The sequence below is a fragment of the Telmatherina bonti genome, assembly GCF_933228915.1.
Source record: "Telmatherina bonti genome assembly, chromosome: 3".
NCBI classification, from domain to species: Eukaryota; Metazoa; Chordata; class Actinopteri; order Atheriniformes; family Telmatherinidae; genus Telmatherina; species Telmatherina bonti.
Genome location: NC_136621.1, coordinates 19,554,823 through 19,580,511, shown reverse-complemented (window position 1 = coordinate 19,580,511; position 25,689 = coordinate 19,554,823). Strand labels below are relative to the sequence as shown.

At 38.2% G+C, this 25,689-nt stretch overlaps 2 protein-coding genes across 5 annotated transcripts in view; both read left to right on the top strand.

The window, feature by feature from the left end:
• pnpla6 (patatin-like phospholipase domain containing 6) overlaps window positions 1-16,466 on the top strand; it is a 30,865-nt gene extending 14,399 nt beyond the window's left edge. For 2 of the 4 annotated variants that reach the window (XM_079264729.1, XM_079264730.1), the window contains exons 17-37: window positions 220-425; window positions 557-688; window positions 822-945; window positions 1,134-1,247; window positions 1,329-1,404; window positions 1,486-1,635; window positions 2,249-2,312; window positions 3,533-3,701; window positions 3,778-3,960; window positions 4,094-4,212; window positions 4,379-4,535; window positions 4,726-4,842; window positions 4,962-5,031; window positions 7,626-7,742; window positions 9,549-9,665; window positions 11,422-11,570; window positions 11,799-11,951; window positions 13,370-13,486; window positions 13,609-13,696; window positions 13,992-14,137; window positions 14,806-16,466. In XM_079264729.1, the coding sequence (XP_079120855.1) occupies window positions 220-425; window positions 557-688; window positions 822-945; window positions 1,134-1,247; window positions 1,329-1,404; window positions 1,486-1,635; window positions 2,249-2,312; window positions 3,533-3,701; window positions 3,778-3,960; window positions 4,094-4,212; window positions 4,379-4,535; window positions 4,726-4,842; window positions 4,962-5,031; window positions 7,626-7,742; window positions 9,549-9,665; window positions 11,422-11,570; window positions 11,799-11,951; window positions 13,370-13,486; window positions 13,609-13,696; window positions 13,992-14,137; window positions 14,806-14,880 (2,643 nt within the window). In that variant the 3' untranslated portion in view covers window positions 14,881-16,466. The remainder of the gene's footprint in view (window positions 1-219; window positions 426-556; window positions 689-821; window positions 946-1,133; window positions 1,248-1,328; window positions 1,405-1,485; window positions 1,636-2,248; window positions 2,313-3,532; window positions 3,702-3,777; window positions 3,961-4,093; window positions 4,213-4,378; window positions 4,536-4,725; window positions 4,843-4,961; window positions 5,032-7,625; window positions 7,743-9,548; window positions 9,666-11,421; window positions 11,571-11,798; window positions 11,952-13,369; window positions 13,487-13,608; window positions 13,697-13,991; window positions 14,138-14,805) is intronic. The other 2 variants (XM_079264731.1, XM_079264732.1) reach the window with 2 other exon arrangements.
• Window positions 16,467-18,608: 2,142 nt separating this feature from the next.
• LOC306773109 (ependymin-like) lies at window positions 18,609-22,392 on the top strand (the record flags this gene model as incomplete). The annotated part of the gene is made up of 6 exons (XM_079262838.1): window positions 18,609-18,684; window positions 19,626-19,660; window positions 19,747-19,881; window positions 20,429-20,612; window positions 21,048-21,135; window positions 22,245-22,392. The coding sequence occupies 6 exons, from the start codon at window positions 18,609-18,611 to the stop codon at window positions 22,390-22,392; spliced, it is 666 nt and encodes a 221-aa protein (XP_079118964.1).
• Window positions 22,393-25,689: the final 3,297 nt, after the last annotated feature.

Here is a 25,689-nt window from a genome sequence, read left to right as displayed (position 1 = left end):
AAAAATACACCAAAAAAAAAAGAAAACACCAAAGGAGTGAGTGAAAGCATAAGCTTATGTTGTATAACCCCACCCGAGTAGATAGGGTATACATCTTTATGTCATGTCATTGGGTTTTTAACATAAGTAAAAAGGGGAGGAAAAAAAAGAAATTAGACATGAAACTGCAACTAAAAACATTTTTCCTCATTCCCCCTATTCCTTCTTTCACTTTTGAAGGATGTGAGTCTGCACTTTGTCCTGTCTGGCTGTCTGCACGTCTATCAGAGGATGATCGACAAACAGGAGGCTGTCTGCTTGTTTGTTATCCACCCTGGGGAGATGGTAGGCCAGCTCGCGGTGCTCACTGGGGAGCCCCTTATTTTCACCGTTAAGGCTGTTCGAGATTGTACTTACCTGAAGATCTCAAAGTCAGATTTCTATGAGTGAGTCTTCTATTTCTTCCAGTAAACAAACATTTTACACATTATATCTGAAAAAATCTTTTAGTTTTGTTGAGTATTACCATTTTTCAGAGTCGATTAAGTGTGGCTGTGCTTTGTGCTGCCCCCTGCAGGATTATGAGGGAACAACCCAGTGTGGTGCTCAGTGTGGCCCACACAGTGGCCATCCGTATGTCTGCTTTTGTCCGGCAGATGGACTTTGCTATTGACTGGATGGCTGTTGAAGCTGGCAGAGCCCTCTACAGGTACTTCAAGCTTTAACTTGCACAGACATATAAGGAAATGCATCTATGTGCGAAAAAATGCTAAAAATACACATCAACAAGCTGATTTCTCAGACCATTTTATTCCATTTATTTCCTCTCCTCATTTCAACAGACAAGACGACCAGTCAGATTGCACCTACATTGTTCTGAATGGACGTCTGCGTTCAGTCATTCGCAAGGCAAATGGCAAGAAGGAGTTGGTTGGGGAATACGGTAGAGGGGACCTCATTGGTGTGGTGAGAAGATTTTCATCTTAAAATTTCTTTCTGCCTGCATTGGTGACTTTTTGGGGAGGCTGGTTTTCCATGAGTGATTTAGTATTTTGAGTGGCTTATTTCAGTCATCCAAGTTCATGCTAATAATGTGTTGTATTTCAGTTGTGAGTTTTGAATCAGTATATTGTGGTTCCTGCCATGTGCTTTAGGTGGAGGCCTTGACCAAGCAACCAAGAGCCACCACTGTCCATGCTGTAAGAGACACCGAGCTTGTGAAGCTGCCCGAAGGAACACTGAACAACATCAAAAGACGATATCCACAGGTTAATTATTTTATCAATGAAAGATCACCTGTGAATACGTGGTTATGTGATTATTCATCAAAATTCAATTTTTGTTTTTAGGTTGTGACAAGGTTGATCCACTTGCTAGGCCAAAAGATCCTGGGAAACCTGCAGCAGGGTCGTGGGCCATTCTCAGGTGAGATGATGTTAGCTTTACCTTTAGGGGAACAAACTTTTGACAAGGTTCTGCTTTCAGACAGCCTTTCTTTTCTTCCAGGTTCAGCCCTCAGTTTGCCCAGTATGGCAACAAGTGCTGATGTCACAAACCCTGCTAGCAACCTCTCAACTGTGGCTGTGCTTCCTGTATGCGACGAAGTGCCCATCAATGCATTTAACTTGGAGCTTAGCCATGCCCTCAGTGCCATTGGTAAACTCATTTATAGATTTGTTCCCTTTTTTGTCTTAGATTATTTGATTTTTCTGTAGTTGTGTCCTAATTTCAGTGTTCTTATGCAGTCTTGAAAAGTTTTGAAGCACTTGAAAAGCTTTTATTTTAGGTTTGAATAAGTATGGAAAAAACATTTGTATTTCTACATTGTTTTGCCTTTTTATCTAAAATTAAATCAAACAAGCTAGGTTTTTGTAAACGAAACGTGGGTGCAGCCAGTATGGTGTCACCTCTTGCCCTATATACCATTCGAAACCTTTAGCGTTTAGTCTTTGGCGTTTTGGGTTTTCAAGATACATTTTTTGAAGTATTGATTAAGAACCTACATAGACATAGAAGTTTTCTACAAGTTACTCTTAATTTCAGCTGTCGGTATAGCATAGATCCGTGTGTGAGCGAGTGTTTTTATGGTGGCAGAAAGAGCCAGAAGGGGAAAAAAAAAAACTTTAAAGAGCAATAGAACTTTGAAATAGAAAATATGTAGAATTCTGTAATTGAATATTTTTTATTTAAAATACATTTAAAAACAAATTAGAGTCCTTTATTTTGACTTGAATTGTTTAGTTTGGCTTTCTCTGCTTGACATTTGTAGGGCCCACTCTACTTCTAACCAGTGACATAATCAGAGAGCGTCTGGGTGCTTCTGCTTTGGACAGGTCAGTCTGACAATCTTCATTTCAGTTTAACTTATCATTACAAATGGAAAAGTTCCTTTATTATCACATTTTCTTTTCCATATCTGAGGGCATGTTCACACCACTGCGGTTTGTTACGCTTTAAATGGACCGTGGTCCATTTCCATGGATAGTAAGATTCATTTGGCGCGGTGTGAACACCAACTGCACTCTGATACGGACTCTAGTCCGCTTGAAAGGCAGGGGTCTTGGTTCACTTGCAAACTGACTATCCAGCAACCAAAAAAGAAAGTAACAAATGTGATCAGCAATAAAGTATCAAGACAAAGAAGGAAGTGATGGAGATTAGTGTTTAGGTGGGAGGAAAAAAAACTTGTAAAATGTAGCTGTATGTCCTGCACACCACAGTAAAATTAAGAACCACCAGACTCCTGCACAAGTCAAATTTTAGAAACCTGCAGCCCCCCCAACCCATTATGATGATCAAATCCAACCCTTTGAAATCTGGACCTGACCTGACTATTTATGTATAACCCACAACCCAACCTGCAAGTTCACAAATTAAACCCCATCAATTCCTTCATAACATTACTTTCTCTATTTGTTCTAAGATTTTTATTTACTTGCATAATATTGCGTTGACCCACTAGACCACCTCCCCATGATGTCTGTTATTTTATTCATATATGATTGTGAGAATGCTGCATAAAGAAGATATTTTCCACCATCCCTGGTTTAAGCTCTGACCCTGAATCACATAACCAGCAGCAGAAATATCTCTCACTGGCTGCACTGGTGAGAATTTTCCTCGTAGCAAGGTTTGGAAATGTTTCTGCAGAGCTTCACTATAAAGGCAACTTTGGCGCTTCAAAAGTAAAATCTTTGTCATGTCCACAAAGAGAAGAAATAAAAAGGAAAAAAAAATCCTGCAACCTGCCTACACTAAATAAATATCTGGCAGTACATGTACCATAATAATAAATCACTTCTACCTGCAAAACCGTGTTTTTGTCTCACTCCCTAGCAAGCAATTGCAGTTTAAACACAAGCCAAACCAAAGGAAGGTGTGATATTTTTCAGAAATCCCTGCCCAGTAGAACCGAGTCCCCCTCACAATATCCTTGTGAATGCCCCTAAAGTTAGAATGCATTGATTGCTCTAATCTCTGCTACAAATAATTATTCCTATAAATGTCCCTTGTCTGTGTCTGTTCCTCAATCTCATCTTCTTTATAATTTCAGTATCCATGAGTATCGCCTCTCTGGCTGGCTGGCCCAGCAGGAAGACATCAATCGAATTGTATTGTATCAGACAGACAACAGCATGACCCCATGGACTCAGCGTTGCATAAGGCAGGCTGACTGCATCCTTATTGTTGGCCTGGGGGACCAGGAACCTGCACTCGGGGAGGTATGGGTTTGTCCATTTTGAAAGGGAGGAATGTTAATGACGACAAACTTTTAACATACTCTATTTTTCTGTAAAGTTGGAGCAAATGCTTGAAAACACAGCAGTCCGGGCTCTGAAGCAGCTGGTCCTTCTGCACAGAGAGGATGGACCAGGCCCGTCCAGGACGGTCGAGTGGCTCAACATGCGCAGCTGGTGTTCTGGGCATCTACACCTCAAGTGCCCACGCAGGGTCTTCTCCAGACGCAGTCCGAGCAAACTGGTTTGAAAGTTTCTCTTTTTTTCCCTGTTTTTCTTCGGCCTGTAAAGGATAAAATGCAGATTTGCACTTCATAACATTGTTGCAGAGTTTTTCTTTAAATGTACTTTAATGTGTGTTTTGGATGTTTGTGCAGAGGGAGGTCTATGAGAAGGTGTTTGAGAAAACAGCAGACAGGCACAGTGATTTTTCTCGGCTGGCCCGAGTCCTGACTGGAAACAGCATTGCCCTCGTGTTGGGAGGAGGTGGAGCTAGGTGAGCACAGATTGTGAGATCTGAGCCACAAACAACTTCAGCAACCCCCCCCCAAGCAGCCCTTTGGTTTATTTACACATTTATGTGTTGCATGGAAGGACTGCTTTTGTTAAATAAGCACTTATGTAATAAAATCCTAACATACTCATCATTTTCTCTCATGCAGAGGCTGCTCTCATGTGGGTGTGATAAAAGCTATGGAGGAAGCAGGGATTCCTATTGATATAGTCGGTGGGACATCGATTGGCTCATTCATTGGTGCACTGTATGCTGAGGAGAGAAGTGCTGTTCGGACCAAACAGCGAGCAAGAGAGTGGTCCAAGGTACAGAGCATTATTACCAAGTATTTCTTTCACTACTCATATCTGGTGCCAAGTTTGCACTTTAAAAAAGAAAAATAGCAACAATTATTTTAAAATTAAGACAGAAATCTTGCACTTTCAAACAAGATTAGTCAATTAGGATATATTTGTTTATCATCTCTTTATTTCTTTATTAATTTTTTTTTTACAGGCAATGAATTCAGTGTTTAAAACGGTGCTGGACCTTACCTATCCCATCACCTCCATGTTCTCTGGTTCTGCCTTTAATACCAGTATCTATAAAGTGTTCCAGGACAAACAAGCTGAGGTGAGACTGCAGCACAATAAGAGTTGACTGCTTTAACAGGAGCAGTCAGTGTACCAGAAGACACAAGGGTCATTTCATTTGGACGACAATGATGAAGTCTTTGACACTTGTGTCCTCAGGACCTCTGGCTTCCATACTTCAATGTCACCACTGACATCACAGCCTCTGCCATGCGTGTTCATCAGGACGGTGAGTGACAGCCGAGTTAAAATGCAGGATAGGCCACCACCAATCTCTACTGATTTAAGTATTTTAACTTACAACCGTATCTTTATATGTCACAGTATTTTTATATACCGCATATTTACTAGGATTCATGATAGCACACATACACAAAGAGGGTTAAGGAATGAGTAAGTCCTTCTTGACATTCACTCACCTTAATCCAATTGTGCTGCTTTGAATGACCAAGAACTAATGAAATTAGGACTGACATCAGTATATTTCAAGTGCAATTAAACAGTGACTTTTGTGGGATGTTGATGCACTGAGTCAATCAAAAGTTACTTAAGGCATCTTGATGTCTGTAATGTCTAAAAATGTTCTAGTAAGAATAACCTGACGTATTAAAGGAAAATAGAAACATGTGCTAATAAACTTCCACAGAGTTATGATTTGGGGTGGGTATACTCCAAACTAAAATGACATGGCTGTATTCTGAATTTAAGATTGGGACAAATGCTTAGAAATTATATAGTGAAGATTTTAATAATATTTGTATGACACTTTTCAGAAGTTTTATAAAAGTGTCATACTGTATAAAAAAAGTGTATTTGATCAACTAAATGTACTTTGAGCTATAATGAAGGATAGTCATGCAAGATCTCTCCATAGATTTGTTTTTGGAAGGGGTGTGAAAGTTGCAAGAGACTTGATGTTTTTAAATTGGAGGCTGATCCAACAGCATCATGACTGACATTCGCCATGAATCAGATCAGTAAGCCTGAGATGCTTTTAGAGGCAAAAGCATTTAGAGAAGCAAGAAATCAATACAAAACTTTGCATGGAGCTGACGCAGAGAGGCAATCACTGGGCAGAGCAACCGCCCAGTAAAGCATCTTGCAGTGATGTTTTATACCTTTCAGAGGTAGTGCCAGTTAATCTTCCCTACATGGAAGTCATTCATGCCACGTTTCCTGCATCATTTTGTTTACTCACTGAATAATTTGCCATTTCCTGAAAACAAGCCATTGTCATGTTTGGATTATGCCTCAGCCAAGCCATGAGGACTAATTATCCTGAAAGTATATAAAAAGAAACCCTCAAATTTCTGTTTGTGTCTATGTATTAAATGTGTTCTGTTTGATTTGCATAAAAATGCATCATCACTAACACAAGTTAGAGTAGAGAAATGACCCAGCCCAGAAATCCTTCAAATCCAGCGGCACGTATTTTAGTCGTTGCAATTTTAATTGATATTTTACACTATTTGTGCATCTAATTTAGATGTTGTAAAGCCAGTTGTTTAAGGGAAAGTGGTTACTGGATTTGAAGAGTTTATGGGAAACACTGAATGCTGCTGATGCTTGCATCTTGGCATGTGTCTGGATTAACTGCTGGAGCAAAGTCTTTATCTCTGTTTCTCTCTTCCCATCATTTGTGTTCCTTCTTTCTTTCTTTTCTTTCTGTCTTTCTTTTCTTTTCTTTCTGTCTTTCTTTCTTTCCTGATGCTGTGCCATCAAAGTTGTAATTTTTCATTATTTTGTCTCCATCACATCTGTGTTTAAGCTTCCTAATTAGGCCTCATATATAGTAATAAAAATGCTGTGTTTCCCGTGCATAGGTTTAAACTGTATACATAATAACGTGTGTAGTTGCTGACCCTAAGCTGCTGAATCCCCTCCCATGTCAACATGTAGGATCCAGAACACTTCACTTTTTGTCTCTTTCCACCTTGCCCTTCCATAACACCCCACATGACTTCAGTAATACTTCACATCCATTCTGTGCTTTCTGGTATATTTTAACATTTCTTGCTCAGTGCGATGGAGAATATGCTACTGTCACTCCAGGTGCAGAAAAGAAATAATAGTATCTCAATGGATCTAAGGGAAAAGTTGTCATGGGTTTGTATTACCTCTCTTGATGTCTTCCAGAATCCAAACTTTGTCACACGCTTTACAGATTTTGCTAGTTTTTCCATCTCACGATTTGGAGAATATAATTTCGGTACACCTGCCTGAAAGTGGCGGTCTTTTCTCTCTGTCTTTCTTCTATAACTATCCATCTCATGTTTTTTGCCTTTTTTTTTAAGCCTTTCTAAGATTTTTGTTTGCTTAACTTTCCCCCACCTTGCTTGTTTGAACCAGTCATTTAACAGCACTAATACTATTGTTTTGTTATTTATTTATTAAATCAACCTAAACACCACATTATTCATGTTTAATCTCTAGTGTTAGATATTTGTCATCCCTTCTCCTTCACCGATTAACATTCATATCACCCTAAGGTTTTAGTGATACTCAGACTTAAAATATTTGATACCTTTATCATTATTCTGAATCCAGCTACATTTTCTTGCCATAAAGTAGCTTAATGAGATCAGTTCTAAGAGTTTTATGGTGCTATTTTCTATGAATTGGCCTGATTTATAGAACTAATATGAGAAAAGAGTCCCCTCTCTCTGCTTTGCTCCTTGGAGCATTCTTCTTCTTCACAATGCTACAGCCCTTTCTTTCTCTCTATTTCTTTATCTATCATTCACAATTCCTTTTTCCATCTGTGACGTGCAGTCCGGCTCATATTTGATGTGTTCCTCCTTCTCCATCTCCATTTCCCGACAGGTTGCGTCTGGCGCTATGTTAGAGCCAGCGCCTCCTACACCCCCTATTTACCTCCCCTGTGCGACCCCAAGGATGGCCACTTGCTTGTGGATGGTTGCTATGTTAACAATGTCCCAGGTCAGATTTATACACCCGCTCACCAAGACCACCTCCTCCCTCATTCCCAAGTCAACAGTCAACCACTTGGCTACCCTCCTCTTCTCACTAGTTACTAACCCCAACTTGACCAAGTGGACATTGGAAGCCCATGGTTTGGAAGGAAAGACTTAAATCATTACATATCTTGAGAATAATTCGATTAGTGGGTATTATTCTAATAAATTATGCACATCTTATTCTAGCTCCCACTGGCTTTGTTAGCCACTCAAACAGCAGTTTCACCCTTTGACTTGGTACCACCTGGGAATATAATACAGCGACCTTCACTTTCTTTCTTGCATATTCGAACATCAGCGGGTCACAGAGAGATGCATGACCTTTAAGTTCCTTTTAATGCTGAAATTTATCCTTCTTGAAGTCCTGAATGTGGCTCATATCATAATGCACTATTGCACTTGCTTGTTCTACGTTTTTGCATTTACCAACTTGTGGGTAGCTTAGATGATGGAAACATGACTTACGTCATTTGGATTTTGTTTGAATTTCAGCTCTAAGATCAGGGGGAGAAAAGAGAAAAAAAAGTGTTTTAAATTATAATTAAAAAAAAAAAAAAAAAAAAAAAAAAAATATATATATATATATATATATATATATATATATATATATATATATATATATATATATATATATATAGGTTTTGATTTACTTGAGGTGGTGAAGGACTGAGCCATGTCAATGTCACATCCACATTGTACATCCTCTGCTGTTGTGGATCAATGTGCGTTTTGGTTTACATAAATATGTCCGTCCTGTGGATTTAACTGGAACTTGTTTCCCATGAACGTGTCCCGCTCCTGTTTCATTTCAGTCATCTCTGCTGATAGGAACACGCTCAGTTTCTCCTGCCCAGCTCCTGTCCTCTCTCCTGGCTTTGCTTTGTCTCATGTGCATGCCAGTGTCTTGGATACGGTGAAACCATCTATATATTTTTCTTAAATATATACTGATGGAATATATTATGGTTTTTTTTTGTTTTTAATTAAGGAATGTGTGTTCTGGATCCTGCTGTTGCACATATTAGCTCCAAATACAAACTCCAAAAAGCCCTTAAAAGTTGTGCTAAATCTAGATAAATTGAAAGAAGTAGGTGGTAGTCCCTCTAAACTTATGTTTCAGTAAAATAATCCTGCCATAGCATTCACACACAATCCACGCACAGCGGCACCCTTTGCTTTTGTTTCTGCGGTGCTCCTTATCCTTCCAACCCATGCAGCGTCTGGCCTGCTCCTGCCCCCTGCTGGCTATGAGCTGTACTGCAGGACTGGAAAGGCTGGCTGCTTCTCTGCCATGTTCACAGTGAAGATCTCCAAACATTGTCACAACAACGTCTGTGCTGCTGATTGGCAATAAAATCAAGTCTCTATAATAAATTTAACAAATTTTTGTTTTTATGGGTTTTTCAGAAACTTGAAATAGAAATAAAATCAGGTCATCTCAGGTAAGGAAGCACTGTTGATGGGACATAGTTTGGAGACTGAAAACACCTTGGCTCTCTGTGATGGTTACCATTTACTTGTTTACCTTTTGCACAAGTCACACAGGGTGTCTGTGCAAGGTAATGAGGTTTGCAGTGGTATGAAACAAGAGTTTAAAGGTGAGCAGCACACAGTCTTTGCTTTTGAAGGGATCGGCTACCTTCCTTTGGCTGAATTCCCTCTTGAGTTTGGATTGCGGTCTGTGTAATCACTAATCTAAAACGTTTAGCAAACATTATTGAGATGTTATCCCCCCTCCTCCTCCCTCCTTCCCTCCCTGGTGTGCCAGGCTCTCTGTGGCGCTATGTGCGGGCGAGCATGACCCTCTCGGGGTATCTGCCGCCTCTCTGCGACCCCAAAGATGGCAACTTGCTAATGGATGGTGGCTACATCAACAACCTGCCAGGCAAGTACAGGTGGCAGCCCCCCCCCCCCCTTCCCCCACCGCACCCCAGCCCACTCCCCAACCAGTGTACTCTATACACCTCAGTGTCTTCCCAACTCATGTTTCCCAGAGGACGGGGAGGTGGAGTGATGCATGGGGATGCTTTTTATGAGGGGGTTTTATTCAGTAAGCAATGTTTACATATTAGGTAAGTGAAGTCTCATAGGTTTATTGTAATGGAGGGGAGTCCTGTGGTAGTGCTGAGTTTTTCCCATCTGAATACCGAGCTAGTATTTAAGCTTATAAATGAATCAATCACATGAAAAAAAATTTAAATATGAAATAAAGCTGAAAAATAAGAACCTCATCTGGATCTGGATTGTTGCTTTGGACATGTTTCCACTCACAGAGCACTGACAGAAAGTGGAATGATGAAAACTGAGTTTACAAAAGTAAATTTTGAACAATCTGGTTCAGAAGATGGGAAAAGGCAGCATTTAACAGTATTTTCAGATGTGACTATTTCTTGAAGAAATACTGTATTGAAGTGTGTTTGTGTTTCATCTCAACATTAAATAAGTCAGATTCTGTTTTTCTTTTTTTTATTTATCTGCCTTCATAAGTCTGTTGTTTTGTTTCTTGTGTAGGGCTGGGTGATAATCTTTTTTTAAATACGTGCCAGTATAATTGTACAACCTGCCATTTTATCATTTTTATCATGTATTTAAATTGCTTACATCTGGCATGTTGTCATTTTAAATAGAGCGGCTATTCAGTTCAATGAATACACATGTTGATCTCATATAAAAGAGATGAAGACTATTAGTTGGGTTTTCAATCAGTTGTGGCATTTAAATTGACTAATTTTCATGTCCTGTCTCTATCACCTAGCCCCAAATTTCTGTTTGTTATACTTCAGTGTCAGTTTAAATGAGCCTTTATCCTCTTTCCTTTGTGATTTTTTTTTTTTTTTACTGCATACTGCCAATTAACTTCTTCATCTGAAATATGTAACGGTGCAACAGGCCAAATACACAGATTCCTGCTATATGGATTCAAATCAAAACTTACGTAAGCAGCTTCTTGTGGTGTGCAGAGGAAAAAACCCCTGATCCCGTGTCTATATTACAATTTGTATCTTCTGTCCTAATTCAACATGGCTACGTTGGTGATTGTTTTTTTGTGAAATTCTAGAAATATGAAGCTCTCAAGGCCCAAAAATTGACCTAGCTTAAGGGAGCCTTGTTAAGTCAACATCCTTTATTTGTGAATTTTATTCTCCTGGCTTCTTTCTGAAGATCCTGTGCTGCATCAGCTGCTTTTTATAGTTGTTCTTGGCAAACTGGTTCTGTGTTTTGGGTTTGTGGGATGTTTTCCTATTTCTGTCTTCGAACAGGCTCAACACCACAAAAATGCTCACGGCCCCAGGGCTCTATCTGACATACAGTAGTCGATGAGAAAGGTCATGACTTAAGGCCCTGTGCTTGTAGGTCATGATAGTATACGTTTTTCACTGTTAATATTTAACTATTTAACCTTGAGTGCTCGTGTGTATGTGTCAGCCTGAACTGATGTTTTTGTGGTGTAAGTCTTGTTGGAACATTGTACTATTTTACATGATAGTCTGAGAAAACTGTGTAGCACCTGTTTTAATACAGTTTTAATAACATTAGATTCATTGTCTTATCCTCTTTGCTGCTGGATTTTGTCATGCTGTGTTTGTACATCTACGTGATATTGTGCACACGTGTAAATCCTGGCATTACACGTCACACAGCGGACATTGCTAGGAACATGGGTGCCAGAACAGTCATTGCCATCGATGTGGGTAGCCAAGATGAGACTGACCTCTGTAACTATGGTGACAGCCTGTCTGGGTGGTGGTTGCTGTGGAAACGGATCAATCCATGGGCAGAGAAAGTAAAGGTACAGTGAAAGATGGCAGTTCAGTGAGCTGATAACTAATCATGACTCAGCTGCTTGAATTATAAAATGCTAAATTAGAGCGTCTTATGTTTATGTGTTTGACTGATATCTAGTATTGATGACTGTGATAGAATCAGATGATTAAACAATATTTCTAAGATATTTATTTGTAAAAAAATTATAAGGCTGGGGTTGAAACATTTTGCTCACCATTAACTAATCCAACAGGTACCTGACATGGCAGAGATCCAGTCGCGGTTGGCATATGTGTCGTGTGTGCGCCAATTAGAAGTGGTAAAGAAAAGTGCCTACTGCGAGTACATCCGGCCACCGATCGACCGCTTCAAAACCATGGACTTTGGGAAGTTTGATGAGATCTATGTGAGTTACCTTCTGAATCTGACATGTTTTTCTTAGTTTATTTAGAAATATGATACATTGTGTCTAAAACCTCTTACCTGTTAACCTTCTCATCGTTGGAAACCTTCCTTCAGCCACTTAAGAGACAGGCTGAAAAAACACTTGTGCTTTTTAAAATAGTCTCATAGTATCATTATGTAGCCATTGTGCAGGCAATTATTTGCTGAAAGGTACTCAATTTTATACTTTAAAGGAGACATACCTATACACTTTCCACAAAGTAACACAACTGTGTGAGGTCTATCTTTGCCACACTTTAATCAAAATACCACATTAATACAGTAAAACAGCTCCCATTTCAACCATGAATTTGCAGCTCATTTCATAGCAACCAGTTAACAACAACAAGGAAACACTAGACTTTCGTCTGTGGGGTGTGCCAGAGAACTAGCACATTAAAACTTCTTGTCAACTCGCGGTCATCTTTGCTCTAAAACGGCATCTAATTTTATAACTGCAGCTTCACGTGACAAAATCCTCATTAGAGCAACTTGAAGAAAACTTCTGTGCAGTGAATTCTGCTTAACTCGCATGCATGATGATCTCCCACGGAACCAGTAGGAGGATGTATTGAATGTTTTCTCACATTGTCCACAGTGTCACATTGGGCAGATTAAGATCACTAAGTCTTTTTCCCTCCCAGTCATACTTACAAAAGACGATTGTCCAGTTAAATGGCCAGTGAGAGCTAAAACTATAGCTTGGCACAACTGTGCGTGTAATCTTACCAAGTAACAGATGAGAAACTATAGGAAACTACAATTTCCAACTTGTAACTGTTAAACATGAAAGAACTGCAGTAAAGAGTAAGATTTTCTAATCAGGATATAAAACACTCAACACAGTAGTGGGACAGTGATATTAGTTCATTTATTCAGCAAAATAGCAAACCCAAAAGCAGAAGACAACTGACTTCCCAGTTTCATGATGTTAAAGCTGCGAGGGAAGATGAAATAAAACAGTCTGGATAACTTGACTCTGAGCTTTCACAGTGAAACTGACAGTGCTATTTTCAAGTCTGGTCTTAAACAGTAAAAGGGTTTAAGTTTTTAGTGACTTCAGACTCACAAACACACAAGGCTTTTCTTCCATAACATACTCCCAAAGAAAACAACCTGTGCTTTCATTTTCCAACCCTGTGAAATCCAACCCTGAAATTTCTCTCAATGTGAGTTTTTAGCTTTCAGTCCATTTGTCTGATTTAGATTCAGAAAGTCTCTGTGTGTGTGTGTGTGTGTGTGTGTATGTGTATGTGTATGTGTATGTGTGTGTGTGTGTGTGTGTGTGTGTGTGTGTGTGTGTGTGTGTGTGTGTGTGTGTGTGTGTGTGTGTGTGTGTGTGTGTGTGTGTGTGTGTGTTGAAACTATCTTGTATATCAGGATGTGGGCTACCAGCATGGCAAGTTGCTCTTCACTGGCTGGGCTCGCGGGGACATTATTGAGAACATGCTGAAGGATCACCGTTCTGCTGACTACAATGACAGCAAGAGAAATGATGTGAGGAGACCTCATACACCCTAAAACCATCCATGTTATAGGGTTCATGCCTAACATTCATTTCACTATCTAAGCTTTATGCCAGTATATATTGAAAAAGAAAAACATTTCTCCTTTCTTAGTCCTGTACGTGTCCAGGAGCTGACTTCACTGACCTTGCAGAGATTGTATCCAGGATCGAGCCAGTCCAAAGCTACGTAGCTACAGAAGGTGAAGGCCGCTTGCTTATTACAATCTTTCTACACACTTTCTTTCATTCTACCCTTAAGCACACAACCTCCATATGTTACAAGCCTGTGTTAGAGCAGTTGCAACCTCTTATTGACTGATTACCCTTTGAGGTCATGTCAGATTTAAACAGCATAATAAATAAGGTTACAAAGCTCTCACCAGCTCTGTTTGAAATACAGTGGAACATGTCTGATGTTTTATTGATGCTCTCTAAACTGGGTGGTTGAGTCAATAAATTCTTTCTCTAATGTGTCCTTTAAATCTTTCTTTTCAGCTGAGGAGTCAGACTGTCTGACAGAGTACGAGGAAGATGGGATGGACACTGTGAGAGAGGAAGAGGGGGAAGAGGAGGAGGATGAGGCAGAGGACCCCGAAGACCACTCCCCTGGAGAGTGGGGACAGAATGGAATCTTTCAGACCGTGAGTCCACACAAAAACAATCTATCCAAAGAAAAACACGCTTAATCCGAGTCATGTATGTCTCAATGAACCTGTTGTTTTTGCCTGACCTTAAATGACCTTGAATGGATCATGAGATGATGTTCTATAGGCTCCATGTTATTATTGTGACATTTTTAATTTGTTTCTGAAAGTTAGCCTCCAGAAATACATTTGACTTAGTTTTTTCAAGAAATGACAACATTTGCAAAAATGTTTTTAAAAATTAAATATTTTTTAAAGCTTTTGCAGCTTTGCTAGTACGCAGGTTTGACTTCCTTTACATTTAATATGTCATTATTATAGATTTGTCAGACGTTTTTTCAGGCAAGCCTTTCAAGCTGTCAGTTTTAAGATTGTTTAGAACGGTGACAAGTGTCCTAAAGCTAAAGGCCATCACACAGTAGGATAGCCAGAGTGTTGACAGACAAGCATACTGCTGTTTTTGGTCCTTGTAAGGGATCCTTGATTACCTTTGCTAAAAGTTAACTTTGGTCTAAATGGAAGGATGCAAGACAGATGCAGAATTAGCCACCATTAGGGTGTGTGTCAGTGAGAAAATCTGCCATTTTTCATTGCAGGAAGACTAAGCTCCACTTGACCATTTTTGGATGTTATGAATAAAAATATGACTTTCCTCTGCCCTGCAGGATGAGGAGAAATCTGTGAGACAGCGCAGAAAACTTACCAGTGACTCCAACACTTCTGAAGTCTCGGACAGCTAACAGCGCATCCCATGGAAGTAGAAGGACAGAAATCGGGTGAAATTATGGGTCCATAAATTGTCAAGGCTGAAGATTTAGAACCACACTCAGAACCTGCTTCTGAAAACTCTGGATTAATGGTTTTATTTTTCATTGGGGAACCACTTTTCATCCTCTACACGAATCCTCTCTGCACCGAGTGGCTTCCTCCTGATAAACTGTGTGCAGTTTTAAAAATGTTCAGGCTTGGCGGGTTTTCCAACCCAGGGTTGTGCTCAAACTTATTCATGCCAGAAAAAAAACCAACAAACACAAAAAGATAATTTTGAACTTTAAATTCAACAATTCGAATCATAAACTTGTCTCATCTGCATTTCTGAATCCGTACATGTATCTTTAATGTGGGTACACCTTTTTCATACTCCCATTATTGGCACTTTGTCACATTTTGTGCTCTTTGAGTTTTCTTGTTCAGTTGCTCATGGATGCGTGTCATACCTGAGTACGGATTGGCTATTTAGTTCAGATGTGGAAATCGTGGCAAGACACTGGAAAGAAAAACAAGGAATGCAGACTGAGGAGTTCTGAGTAAAAAAGGGAGAAGTACTGCAAACAGCTGAAATGGTGATTTAAGACCATATAATGAAAAAAGTCAGCATAAAAGGTGAGAAGAATCACTGAGCTAAGTGTTAGCTTGATTTTACTTACTTATAATTAACACTTGGTAGTGTAAAGTGAACTTGAAGCTCTGTACTGTAGGAATGCTAAACCAAATGGATCGACAGAAATGAGAGCAAGTGAGGCGGTTTTCTGTGAGTGTGTGGTGTGTGTAGGTCCAGGAAATGTATTTTGTTCAAAATGATGCCTTTTTTAACCACTATTCAGCCCAGTCAGTGAACACGACTGTCGTGCCATCACTGGACTGACACTACATAACAAACAAGTGTGCGTCTGCTTCTTCTTGTATACTCACAAGGTCAGGCCACACACTCAGCACTCAGGGTTCCTGCGTATAACTTGACATTCATGACAAAAAAAATACCCTTTGCGAGTGAAAAATAATGTGTATTTTAAAGTGTATTAGAATGGAGGTATGATAAATCTCCAGAACCATACCAATACACTTTGTCAGAATTTTTTTTTTTTTTTTTTACACAGATAGTACGCAGAAATCCAGAGTAATCCTAAACTTCCTGTGGGCAGAAATTTACCTTGGATAACACTGAAATCATGGACTTAGTGTAAAAATTGTAACAAGATTATAACATACACAATGTTAATATTCACATATGTATATGATGTGGACTTTTATAAGTCAATGCTTTGCTGCAAAATAAGGGAATTTTCACCTGAAAATGGGGTTCTCTTTAACACCAATTCTGTTGTCATCAACAGCTGCCAGACATGCTTTTTTTGTTGTTTTATTTATGTGTTAACTAATGGCTTTTTGAACACTGGGAACGGAGTGATATCTTACTTGATTAACTTTGCTTTAGCTGTTTTGCACTGAAATATTTTAAGTATTTCTTTCCCAGAAGATGTTTGACTTAAAACTTGCCATCCACCTCTATGCCAAGGGAATCTAAGGAAAAAAAGGAGGCTATAAATTAAAATGCATATTGAAAAATAAACATAATATGCATCCTGGACTGTGTGTTTTCCTTTTTTTTGTTTTCAGTAAACTATCAGTTGCTCTTGATGAGATTTACGTGTGTGTGTGTGTGTGTGTGTGTGTGTGTGTGTGTGTGTGTGTGTGTAAAATGCAAGGTAAGGCTGCGTTTCTAACTCATGTTTGATTATGGTAAAGTTGGAGGCTTTCAAACTTATTTGAAGACAGTTTTGTTGGGACACAGCTGCTGTGATCCTCTGTTGGATTCCCATGCCAATCTTTGTTTTTCCACAGGGGTTTCATGTTGTCAAGCTGAAGGACTTTGCCTCCTTTCACTTCGTTAACTTGGTGATCTAAAGTTGATTTAAGCTCTGAAATAAGGTCAAATTCATATTAGTAGAAAACATTTGCAAAGTCAGTTCCAGGAGATTAGACATTTTCTGTTCTATTTATTTATTTATTATGGAAAAGTCTGCTTTATTATTTTTCTGCTTCCAAATAACCATATTTTTGTGACACTCTTTTACTTAAAACAAATCTCTCAAATACAAATGCACACATTTTTACTGGATTTGCCAGAAGTCATTGTACACTGATTCTCCAAAAGTTTTTGATGTAATCAGATGTAACAAAAAGAAACAAAGTAAAATAAGCAGAGTTTAGTAGATACTGTGCACTAGAGAGAGTCAGACTCGCTGCTTTGTGACATGGTGCATGATCCTGCTGGAAGTAGCCATTGGATGATGCTGCACTGGGCTGAAAAAAGGAGTAGAAATGGTCAGCAACAATAATCAGGTAGGCTTTTGGGTTTAAACACTGCCCAGTACTAAGAGGCACCAAGAAAATATTCCTCACATCATTACACCGTCACCAGTTTGAATCATTTATACAAGCCAGGAAGGATTGATGCTTTTATATCCTTTATGCCAAATTCTGAACCCACTATTTACATGTTGCTGCTAAAATCCAGACTCATCAGATCGGACAAGGTCTTAACATCTTTCCATTGTCGATTTTTGGTGAGCCTGACAGAACTGCAACCATAATTCAGACTGTCAACATAAACCCAAGAGATGGTTGACCATTAAATCCCAGTAGCTCATCAATTTCTGAAAATACCAGACTGTCTGCCGCCTAAATCAAAGTTCAGTCACCTAAATCCTCATTTCTTTTGCATTCTGATGCTCACTTCAGTAAGTTGTTTAAGGTTTAGATTCTTTACAGAGCTAAAATGGGCACTTCCAGATCCAGAGTGAAAAGTTGGTGATTACTAAGCAACTGTACATTGTGGTGGTCAACAAACAGCTAGGAGGCACCAGCGGCAGTCAAAGCGATGCCAACATCACGATAAAGAAAGACAAGGAGTTGAAAAATCATCTAAAAAAAGACAAAGCAGAAATGTTGTGGAAAGTGAAGGCATGAGTAATTTGAGTTTTAATCACAACACTTGTAACCCTTAAACTTAGAGAAAGACTCCAACCGATCCCAGGAGCGCCAGCGATCTGAGCCCATAGCATACAGTATATGGGCTCCATAATGGTTTGATATCCTGAACATTGCTGCTACAGGTTGTTTTTAAGTTACATTCCTCTTTTCTGTTGCACTGGAGCCTGGTGTTGACTGTCATCATAGTACCTATGATGTTATGGGAGTATTTACCCCTGTCACTCCTAAAATAGGGGGTGAATGATGGGAATGAATTTACTTACGATATTTATTTAATCGGTTTAATGGGTAAGTCGGAGTAACTGTTTGACATTTGCAGAGCATAAAACAACAAACCTGACATTGTTTTTCAGTCTTTACCGCTCAGTCACCTTTAAATATCTAACAGTGAGAATATAGAAAGGACAATTTACAGTATATTTACATATTACCTCAACAATATCAAGGCAGTTCAAAACGTGAAGAAGGTCTAATTTTTCATGTCATTACTCATTGATTTTTATAATCTACTTTGATATTTTAACGTATATCACACCATTTGTTGACCTTGTTGTTAAATATTTATTCTGACAAAGATTGTCAAGAAAATAAAAAAAAACCCTCGTGAAGCTTGTGTGAGCTTGGCCAGCCGTGACCATGTGTATATAAACCAGAGAGTTGACACATTTTCTTTGACTAAACTTACCTTCTCACCATGAACTTTGTCAGAGTGATCGCTTGCCTCGCCCTGCTGGTGGCAACTGCTGCCACCCAGGTGGCGAAACCTTGTGGTGAGTCATTTGCTGGCCATGTTTATTTAATGATATATTTTTGAAGTGTAGGTAAGCAAAGTTGTGGAAGTGCTCACAAATGTCTCAGAAATGATTCAATTCAATTCAATTCAACTTTATTTATATAGCGTCAAATCACGGCAATGCCATCTGAAGACGCTTTACAGACAGAGGGGAAAAACATAATGAAAGCCAATTCATAATAGCCTATATAAGGAAACCAACAGATTGAGTTGAGTCCAACTCAATCTCCCATCCTGAGCAAGCACACTGGCAACAGTGGGAAGGAAAAAAGAGAGAGAAAAAGAATATCAGGAAATGTCCCTCAGCAGTCTAAACCTATAGCAGCATAACTAAGGGATGCTAACCATCCCTAGCTACAGGACTTATCAAAAAGATAAGTCTTCAGCCTAGTCTTAAAGGTGGGGAGGGTGTCTGCTTCCCTAACACTAACTGGGAGCTTATTCCATAAGAGAGGGGCCTGATAACCAAAGGCTCTGCCTCCTGCTCGGCTCTTTGAGACTCTAGGAACCACAAGTAAGCCTGCAGTCTGCGAACGAAGTACTCTGCTTGGTATATAAGGAACAATGAGGTCTTTGATATATAGTGGTGCCTGGTTGTGGAGGGCTTTATATGTAAGGAGAAGGATTTTAAATTCTATTCTGATGAGAAATGGCAGAAAATATAAAACAGATAAAGTGCATGGGTCATTTTAATTGTAAATACTATTTTTTGAACAACTTTTGGATGTTTTTCTCCTCTATCATGCTGAGATTTGGGTTTTATGAAATTAGTTGCCAATGCTTTGTCTGTGTTGACAGCTATTCTGTCTCTCAGTCATTGGTATATAATTGCATGTATACAGAAGCAATTCAAGCTTTTTTTATTCAGTCAGCAGTACATGAATTATTTCTCAGTAATTTAGTCTATGTGCTCGACAGTTTCGCCACCACTTATGACTGGCCATGTCACTGTGGTGAGTTCACTGACATGCCATACAGAAAATCTAATCCTTTTCATGTGTAGATTTCCTTAATTTGTTCTGTTGTCTCCCCTTTTCAGATGGCCAACAATGGACATATGATGTCAACAGGCTCAATCTCCTATGATGCTTATGCACCGAAGATCAGGGTCATGACCTTCAACTTCAACGGCAATGAGACCTTTCCACTGGACCAGCTGATGCTTTACAATGAGGTTATGATCATTGGCTAAGTACTGTTTTGTTTTGATTAAATTCTGGATTACCAGAGACATTTTTCACTATAAAAAGGAATATTATCATTTTTATTTTATTATTTTATTATAACAAGGAATATGTTGTATATATTGTACTACATGTCCCTGATTTGATATGTGAGATCCTGCAGATCATGAATGATGGTTTGTATTTTAATTTGTGCTAAATTCATTTGTTATTGTTCTAATGTACCATTGCTATTATTTGTACTAAATCTCCTACCCTGAGCAACAAACTCAGCAAATTGTCATGAACAAAAACATAATCCAGTCTCATTATTTGTACAAAATTATATGAGAATCAAACCCATTTGATTCTCAAAAGACAAAAGACAGTTTGTTGTGTTGGAAATTACTTATGTATAAGAAATATAATGCAACACTAAACCATGATATGCATGAATTTGAGTAAAATTCACACCTAAAACCTTTTTAAAGGCAACACAGTCTACACAGTCATGAGCTGTAAAAAGGGGGACTTAATTTTCTTTGTTAATGCTTTCAGGAAGTATATTATGAGATTGACTGGCTCACTCAGTCTTGCAAGAAGATGCCATTGGACACTTCCTTCATTCCCATGCAAGTGCCCTCTGATGCTAAACTAATGGGTCAGGCAATCTTGGGTTCTTCTGGCAGTTGGGGAATGGGTCTGTTGGTCAACACATGGTTTGGACCCCTTTCACATCATGGTATGAGAAAAACTGTATTATACCTCACCAAATCTGGCACTGATTAGAGAGCTAAAACAATGATATTTTATAATATAATATGCTGAATTAATGGAGGAACTGTGATTAAATATCCAAACTTTCTGTGACTTTGGCAAAACTGGCATTGTTGATTTTTTAAATTTGTCTGTTTATTAGACATTAACATTTTTTAAATATTAAACATGATTAAAATCCTCTAAAGTTACACAAAGCTTTTCTTTTTCCCTGTTCTACACATTTTTTTCCATAGTGTAGTTAATCTCTAAAAGTGGTCATAAAATATACTTTACCGGCATTTCCGGCAAACTGCAGCTAATCTCTTATTTGATGTGCATCAGTGATACCAATCAAGCAGCAGAAACTCATTTTAACTAACCTCAAATGTGACATCTAACTTGTGTTTCATGCTTTTAGGACACTATTTGACTGTTTTTACCCAGATTGGATGCATCCCTTTGACTGTCACTGGCTACACTCCAGAATCTGGATGGACCATGGTCAGGTCAGTATCTGGACTTGCAAAAGCAATGGCTGAAGCCCCAACATCACCATTTAGAGCTAGTTAGTTATATTCAACTCCAAAATGTAATATTTTATAATTCTAATAAAGTTTTGAAAAAAAAACAAAAAAACAACCCAACTTATTCCAAAAGTTCTTCTAGTGTCATCTTCTGTCTGAACAGAATGACCAAAAAAAAAAAAAAAAAGGTAAATTTACATGTGGATAAATTCTTTAAAAATGTATTTAAAGGAACATACAACAACTTCCTCATGCACATATTTCACTAAGTCAAATTCACTACATATACCACTTAGACATGTATGAGGTTTAAGCTGTCTTAGTAGAAGAAAATCGGCTCTTTTGGTCATCATTCTGAGCAGCTTTCAGCTTCAGCTATCCGTTAGAATATCTTTCATTCTCCAAACAAAGAAAAGAAAATCCCTTTAATATTACAATAAATCCAATTAATCAAACGTTTTTCTGAGATTTTCATCCAGAGTACAGGGGCAAAAAAGTCCTTATATGAGGACCTGGCAGCATGGTCATGCTACACCACATAAAATGTTTTGACCTCCATTTTTTAAAAAAAATCCAGAACCAGCATTACATCTATTCTACTTTACTCAAAAGAGAATAAAAAGCCAAGCGTAATTATCATGACATGCAGGCAGTGTGAGAACATGACTGCAGCATTCCTTCTCTTTTCCTGCAATTTAAGATTTTTTTTATGTATTTTGTATTTCACCATTATAATTACAGTGAGATGTTTTAATATCACCAGCTGTTCTGACCCCACTCAAGACATCATGATTAATTCTTTCATTAATGAGCATTTGGAAGGGTGTATGACGGGTAACTCACAAACTTCTGTTTGTGTTTCTGTTGTTCAAAAACAAAATTTATAAACTAGATGAATAATACTGAGACATGAGAATCAGCTCTGGAGGCTCTTTGGTTGGGAAGGCGTAAATGTGGAAACCTTGTACAAACTGTATTTATTTTTCATTTATTCTTTTCTTATCAAGTAAAGACAACAAGTCCAGTGTCAAAATATATTCACAGTAAATCAGAAATTATTTACAAAAACTAAACTGTTGTTTGCATTTCAGCACATTTGACTGGGTACTTGGCCTTTCAAGTCCAATGGATTTCTTCCCCCCTCCCTTCTGTTACAAAAGTGTGATGGAACGTGAGACGCCGTGCAACTTCTTCAGTGTCATGGAGTCTCTGGCCATGAAAACAAAGAGCGCCGAGTAAACAGCTTGAGCGTCATGCAGACACAACCTGAGTGGGCAACATGTCCCCCAAAATGTTCATAATTGTTCTGAAATGTAAATTATCTCCAAAGTGGCTTTCATTATCTGAGTCACCAAACATCATCTATCAGCCAACACAAACAGTCACCGTTATATAAGTGACTGTTATTGTGAAGGACTTTAATGATACATGAAGAAAAGGAAATTACAAAATGAAAATTACAAGAGAAGTAAAACAGAGAGAATTGTAACCTGTTTTTTCTCTGAATTATCTCTAAAATAAAATCAGTTCAAAAGTACTGCATATTACTGTACTTTTTTGAGGTGAGTGTTCAGAGGGATGAATGACTAAAACACACGAATAACAAGAGAAGATGCTATAATGTGGAAAGGGAATTAAATAAACAAAACTGATGAAAATCTTTATACTCCCTTTCCCCTTTATTTTTGGTTCTCTTTCTATCCTTTTTCTATCCTCTCCAGTCAGGTTCAGCAGTACTATGCAAACTCTGCAATACCAACAATTAAATAACAAATAAAGTAAGAATTCAGATTAATAAGGGGGTCATATCTATAAAGCACCTCTTGGCAAAGCAAATTTACTCAGCACATCACAGCACCCAGACCATTATTCTGCTTACTTTAATGCTGGACAAGAAAATCTACATAACCCTTATATACTAATTATTTTATATATCACTGTTTGCATATCCCATAACATTAAAGACAAAATATGTAATTATTAATCTTCAGTTTATTATTGATGTACTTTTGTAAGCTTTTGCTCATATGTTACTGAAGCGCAGCCATTTAGCAGTGACTTGTCATTGTTGCAAAACAAGTCTTATTACCAGGATTTCAGTCTGCAAAGCGTAAAAGTTCTTCTTGTCCAACTCACAACTTTTCTCAAGTTTCACATGACAAAGATACATTATTGAAAAGAAAGAGAAAGTTACAAAAACTATACAAATGGCAATAAACATGGGTTATTCAATAAAGTTTTGAAATTGAACATCAGTCTTTTTACATCCTTTGTGAATCTTTGTAATGAGAAGTTTGTTTAAAATTAGAGTTAATTTTCTTTGCTTTTAAAAACATTAAATTGTCAAGAAATAATGGTACAATGTATTGTAGTAAATTGATTTTTAGGCCAATTTAATTTATCTTTGATGTTAAGTGGTGCATATTTTATATAATTTATAAATGTCCAGCTGAGTTATTTTATGGTGGACTGCATGGTGGTGGGGTACTTGGCACTACCAAGAACATCCACAGCAGGTTTGGATTTAACTTAAAAATAGTGAGATTATTGAACCAAATGAAATTTCAGGAACTTTTCTTAGGCTGTATTATAGAAAGCAAACGTAGAAAACAGATGGCTTTAAAACTCAGATCACTTTTAGTCCCTTTTGAAATCTCGCTAAATGAAGCTGCAGTACCACATGTGTAACACCAGATGGCAGCAGCATAACTCTGTCTCTGCTGGCCCTGCTTTCATATATGTTTCACTCTTTTTTTTAGGTAAAAATAAATAAATAATTTAAAAAAAAAACAAAAAAACATGCTAAGTGATTTAAGTGTTTTTGACCATGCCCAGCAAGAGGACATCCTGTTAGGTGCACACAACAGCAGTCATACATAAAACATGTTTGTAATGTGCCACACTGACATATTGTCGTGCAGTGTGGACTTATTAGACAGGTATTTACTCTACTCTTTGTTGATTCAAGTAAGTCTACTTTTTGAAGAAATAATTCAATACTCATTGTTCCTTAGTCTTCATGAAAAACAAGCCGACTTAATGGATTACTGAAAGCAAAAGGAGTTATATATGCAAATAGAAGTTCTGTGTAACTGGTTGAATGTGACAATAATGTAACACTTTTTATCCATCCATATGTTCACACCCAGATTGACTCAGAAAGAGGCAATGATGGTTTACTGTCTTGCCCAAAGACACAGCAGCATATCATGTAGGTTGGGGAAGTCAGGAATCAGTTTATTAACATTTTAGTTTGGAGATAAATGTTTTCTTTAGGATCTGAGGCTGACAGTAACTGAAGAAACTATTTGCTGAACCGTTAGCAGAAGATTGTTGCCCCATTTATCAGAGATTCTAGCTACTTAGAAGTCCAGGGTCTTTTTTAGCCACAATGTGCATTTTATGGTAAGTTAAATAATATTTCAGCTGGTAAAACGTCTGAACTCCAGATAGGCCAGCCCAGCATACAAAAGTCACGAAGTGATAAGTATTGCTATAACTCAGTTGTAGTTTAACATTCTCTTTATGCAAGATCTTCCCTTACCATGATGTCATCAGGATGGAAGTATGCAATAGCATGATGGATATGGGATTATGCTTCAAACACTTTTAGAAATCGATTGTGCTTTTCCAGGTGTTTGATTAGTCAGTTTTACAGCTACAAATACACCTTCATACCATCAGAGAAGCAAGCTTTTGAACTGAGCTGTGATAACAAGCCAGGAGACCTCTGTAATCTTTCATCCAGAGAACATGGCATCTGTGGTTTCCAGACACAATTTAAAGTTTTGATTCATTTAACAACAGAGCACCTTTTCAATTTGATTTGCTCAATTTCACATGAAACTTGGTCCAGAGAAAATGACTGGCTTCTGGATTCATGTTTACACATAGCTTCTTCTTTGCATGATAGAGCTTGCCTTTGTAGATGGTGTGGAAAACTGTTTGCACAGACAGACCATAAAATGTCTTAACATAAAGTGTCAACTAAGACTGTGACTCCAAACAAAATAACTAAACTGACACGAGTGTGAAGGCAGAAGCTGCAAAGCTCTTGTCTGTAATCACCGCCTGATACTTAAAGACACAAAAATGAACTACATATAAAGGGATCAGTGATTCTCAAATTCCAAATTCCTTTTTCTATCAATTAAAAATGTATTAAGCATCTCAATGCTTCTTGTATCTTCCCACAGTAATGACAGACTACACCCCTGCACATCAGTCAGAAAAACAATTATTTTATTTTTCAGAGCTTCTTTATGCTTCACCTTGGAGTTTTTCTGAGTCATTTTCTGGTAATCAGCGTCTGTATGAGTAGAAGTGCTCATCTAGTCCTACTGTCAAAAATTAGTCATCTGTCCTGTGTGATTAAAAAGATGAGAGCCTGCTCTGGAAGCATTAACAGTAATAATAGCCCTGCCAGTCCAATTATCAGTCAAATGATTCTCCGAGCATGCTGGGTCTTTGGTGTAGCCATGTAGGAATAGAAGCAGTGAGTGTAAAGTCCCTGTCGTGATAAGGAAATGACATTGT